Source organism: Micromesistius poutassou, assembly GCF_964030765.1.
Source record: "Micromesistius poutassou genome assembly, chromosome: 5".
In the NCBI taxonomy this organism is placed as follows: Eukaryota; Metazoa; Chordata; class Actinopteri; order Gadiformes; family Gadidae; genus Micromesistius; species Micromesistius poutassou.
In genome coordinates this window covers 13,445,853-13,450,852 of record NC_140275.1, presented here as the reverse complement: position 1 = coordinate 13,450,852, position 5,000 = coordinate 13,445,853, and the positions used below count along the sequence as shown (strand labels likewise).

Sequence of the window (5,000 nt, the reverse complement as noted above, 5' to 3'; positions counted from 1 at the left end):
AATATTTGTTACTTGTCATCAACTTGAATTATATTATTCATCAAATTTAATTTAATGGGGAGACTGGCCACAAGTCATCCGCTGCAGGAGCCGGGAGCTCCAGGAGCTGTCTCAACACGAATGCAACTCAAATGCATTCGTTAAGGCTTTCTGAAAATAAATATAAACAAAGTGAGTGTTGAGTTCATTGCTTCAGTTAATTGTTGTGAGCCTTTACACTTTAAAACGTGGGATGTGGGATTTTGGTGTTGTGGTAGCCTCACATAAAGCCATAGGCCTACGTGAAACAATTAAACGTGTCACCATGTCGTTTTTCTTGACCTTTAGAGATTCAGTCATAAGGCATTGGCTATAACATTTTCGTTAGAAACGAAATTTCGTTATAAAATAGGCTACTTCTGTACGCTTAGGCCTATATCTATTTTTTTTATTACATTTTTCGTGTAGAAAGCACTTGCACTCAGTTTTATATTATTAATTTCGTTTCATTATTTCAAAGCATCCAAACACTGCACAGTGAAGAAGTAGGAGCGCGGCCAATTAAATCCTGTTGGCAGTATAACTTTTATTTCGCTTTCTGTTCTGTACTCTTATCACCGCACAACATAAATAAGTTGATCATGCATTGTCGTTCATCCACCGCCTCCCAACTCCCACAAATCTACTCGTCCGGCACAAACTGCGAAGGCATTCTAGTCACCTTGAAATTTCCTCTGCTATTTCCCAATTAAAAGCTTAATAGCCCCGGAGACGGACTTCATGTGGGGAAGTTTACCGGGCCTTTATTTTCTAAGCCGCACACCTCGGATCCCATTATTTGCTTGAATAAACCTTTTTACGGTTGGAAATAGGACTCGGGCCCGTCCGGTGTTATGTTTCAATGCCCTCTATTAGGCGAGGAGGGGAAGGGACATATCACCGTCCTAAACATTTGCACCTCGCTCCAAAGGAGGTTTTATAGTGCTCTACGTTTAAGCGACCGTGTGTAGGTCTAATCATCTAAGCTATGCAAGGTTGTGCTGAGGTGAGAATGCAGATTCTATTGTAGTGTACTGTAGTGTAGTTAGGTGCATATGGGGGAGAAACGTGTTTGAAGTTAAGCCCTCTATGTATACATGGATCTGTGCATTTTAATTGAACTTGTTTGCTCAATTGATTGAAACGAACTTTTTTAGTAAGTTTTATTAAGAGGCCTCGGCCCACAAAAATAATAATACACTATAGACTGCACGAAATTGTTTAAGATACAATTCCCTTTGCAGTTTCTTTTTAAAGCCTGTGCATTGGTTGATAACGCTCTGACGCGATGGAGTAGGACTATGTTCGAGGAATAATGATGCGTAAAGTCTGCAAGTGTCCAACCAGGGCCTGACCCTTCTGCGCCGCTGCTGTTTACTTGCGAGAGAGTGACGTGCGGAGTGACGGGCCTTTGGTTACTCAGTTCCACAGCGCGTGTCAATGTGATGCATATCTCATCCCGCAGGCCGGTTAGAAAGGTGGATCGTCCTCTCCTCCTCCTCCTCCTCCTCCTCCAGGCCGACACCTCTTCTTATCATCATCATCCTCGCGCGTGTAACAGCAAGTAGTTACCGAGGAGCACCGCTTCTGCACTGTCACGCCTCCGTCCCGCGTACTTGTGCTCTGCAGAACAGCCCAGCGCCCGCTGCACGCTTCAGACTGACTACTGGCTGCGTTTGATTGGAAAAAAATGAATGGCTACGGATCCCCCTACCTCTACATGGGGGCCCCCGTGTCGCAGCCGCGAGCGCCTCTCCAGCGGACCCCCAAGTGTGCGCGGTGCAGGAACCACGGGGTGCTGTCGTGGCTGAAGGGCCACAAGCGCTACTGCCGCTTCAAGGACTGCACCTGCGAGAAGTGCATCCTCATCATCGAGCGGCAGCGCGTCATGGCCGCGCAGGTGGCGCTCCGCCGGCAGCAGGCCAACGAGAGCCTGGAGAGTCTCATCCCCGAGTCCCTGAGGACCCTGCCGGGCATGGCCCTACCCGGAGCGGCCGAGGGCGCCGGCAACAACAACAGCCCGGGAGTGAGGGGCGCGGCGGCGGAGCGGGACTTGGACCTGAGGTGGAGCGAGGCTGACCAGGCGAACCACGCACCACCGTGCACCATGGGTAAGAGCTGCTATGGCGAGAGGACAAGTACGGGGCATCTTCAAAGAGATATGATATATTTTGGTTGGTTATCATCTCCAAGAGCTAATGCGAGAAAAGTAATAGTAATATAAGAGAGACAACGAAACACAGGCGTATCCATTGTGGTGTTTTGTTTTTTAATTAATTTGTGCTTTGAAATAATTGTCAAAATAAATAGATGGTGTAGAATATAAACAATTAATTTACGTTTAATTCTTGTGTATTGGCCTGATTTTCTGTGTAACGAAATATCTACAATTCAATTAATTTAGGTATACGATTTCGGTTTTTAGCCTTTTCAAATATAATGTAGGCCTACCACCGATATACGGGATAACTCAATGTTTGTGTTATTTTGCAGTCTAGTGATTTTAAAGCGTGATAAGGCTTAACACCGAGTTGGCCGAGGCAAATTAGCTTAATATATAGTTTATTTTTTATTTTTTAAGCTTTTCTCAGCTCTAGAGGATTTATTTGTTTGATTTGTGTGATTATACATGATTTAAAAAATGTCGCCATTTAACATAATCAATTATCTTTTAGTCAGATTTAATTGTAATGCATTTTAATTTTGATTCTTAAAAAATGCAAAGATAGCAATGGAAACATTGTGAGTCAAATTATATTGAAGCACAATTCGTTCTCTCAGTTTGACCGAGAGAAACATTTCAAATTGTGATCATTCTATGCATCAAAATGTATTGGAATCATAATTGTATTCTCACCTTTAAAAATGTAGATATAGTTATACAATGTAAATATACAATGAAACACAACTTCTGCTCTATTTGATAATTAGATTTCTGTTTGTTACACAAACTTAGTTTACTTTATAGCCTATACGTGTGATCAGTATAGAAAACAAAACAACTACCTGAAAAGCATAGGCTACTATGCTTTATATTAAAGAGCTGGAATTTAAAAATATTTGGTGTCTATCTTGACCTAAACATACCTAAAAAATACCTAACCTTACCTAACATAACAGCAACCTTAACCCTATCTTAACCTACCCTATACCGTACTAAATGATACCATACCTGACATACCCACCATACTTAGCCTGACCTAAGCAGTTTATTTTATGCATGCATGTGATCCCACAACATTTTGAGACTGAAGCTGAACACAAAACCATGAAGATCGAATTCACATCAGCCCCATTCTATGTTTTGATGAATGGTGTGGGGCGGTTTAAAAGATTACAGTAATCAATGGTGGACAGGTCAGATCGAATGTAATCGCCATCTTTCAACCGGGAGGTCAACTTTGGATGAAATGTTACCAAGCAACAGGCAATCTGTTTACAAAGTGTGGTCAAAAGCCATCGATGGGGGATCGCTCAACGTCAGCCAGTCAGCACTTTGTGTGTTAACGTTTATGGAGAGAGGTGTGGATCGATGTGCCGGAGGGACAAGTGGACCCGCCATGTTACTTTGCTCTATATCAGAGTACTGATAGACCCTATAGGATCAGAACGCCTCATGGACCAGCCATGTTACCTTATATCAGAGTACTGACATACCCTATAGGATCAGACACCTGGTCAGTGTCGGTGTCGGTGTTGGTGTTTAAATGTGTGTGTGTGTGTGTGTGTGTGTCTGTTTGTGTGTGTGTGTGTGTGTGTGTGTGTGTGCATGCGTGCGTGCGTGTGTGTGCCTACGTGCATGCATGCGTGTGTGTGTGTGTGTGTGTGTGTGTGTACTTCTGTGTCTCTGTGTGTAACACCTGGTCAGTGTAGATGTTTAAATGTGTGTGTGTGTGTGTTCTATTTACTCTTTTGTTTTTACTGAATTAAATTCCATGCAATGACCTTTTCTCTCGTCACCTTCTCTCCCCCCAGACCCAGAGGAGGGTCCCGGGGAGGCGTCAGGGGGGGACAACGGGGGCAGCACCGGCAGCGACAAGGAGCCCGACCCCGTCAGCTCCCCCGAGGACTCCAAGCCCAACTCCTGCTACACACCGGAGCCCCCGGACCCCCCCTCCCACCCTGAGGAGAACCACTACGGGGGAGCGGCCAAGCCCCCCGCCCTGGAGCGCCACGCCAAGCCCCCCGAGAGCCCCCCCCTGCAGAAGTACCCCGGGGACCAGAGTGTGCTGATCGAGGGCCTGGCGGGCTCCATCTCGCTGCCCCTGAACCTGCGCGCCAACCGGCCGCCCCTGGACGTCCTGAAGAAGATCTTCCCCAGCCACAAGCCCCCCGTGCTGGAGCTCATCCTGCGGGGCTGCGGCGGCGACCTGGTGGGGGCCATCGAGGTGCTGCTGTCCAGCCGCTCCGGCCCCGAGGCCGGCGGCGGCGGCGGCGGCGGCGGCGGGGGCCACCTCCACGTGGACCGCGGGCCCCCCGAGCACGCGCTGGTGCTGCCCCCCGGCGGGCACGCCCTCTTCGAGCACGCCCTGGGCTCCTACCACCCGGTGTCGGCCTCCGCCAAGTGGTCGGTGGGCTCGGCCTTCCGGGTGCCCGAGTCGCTGCGCTTCCCCGCCGAGGCACCCGCCCAGGGCATGGTGTCGGCGGGGGGGGCGCTGGGCGTCGGCGTGCAGCACCCGTCCTTCCCGCAGCCCAGCCGCTACCCCCTGATGCTGCGCAACTCGCTGACGCGCGGCCCCGCCGGGCCCTTCATGCACAACGACGTCACCCTGTGGAACACCATGACCCTGCAGCAGCAGTACCAGCTGCGCTCGGCCGCGCAGTACGTGTCGCCCTTCGCTCCCGGGGCCCCGCCCACCCTCTCCTCGTCCCCCGCTGCGGCGGCGGCGGCGGCTGCGGCGGCGGCGGCAGCAGCCATCAACACGGGGGGCCCCGTGTTCCGCGGCTCCCCCCTGCTCCTCCCCACCGCCAGGTTGTCGGGG

General features: G+C 49.7%; 1 protein-coding gene across 1 annotated transcript in view; it reads left to right on the top strand.

Moving 5' to 3' along the window:
* Positions 1-1,708: 1,708 nt before the first annotated feature.
* dmrt3a (doublesex and mab-3 related transcription factor 3a) overlaps positions 1,709-5,000 on the top strand; it is a gene marked incomplete at both ends in the record, with an annotated part of 3,412 nt that continues 120 nt past the window's right edge. The window contains 2 exons of the mRNA XM_084467715.1: positions 1,709-2,129; positions 3,994-5,000. The exon at positions 3,994-5,000 is cut by the window's right edge and continues 120 nt beyond it. Coding sequence (XP_084323841.1) covers positions 1,709-2,129; positions 3,994-5,000 — 1,428 coding nt within the window. The remainder of the gene's footprint in view (positions 2,130-3,993) is intronic.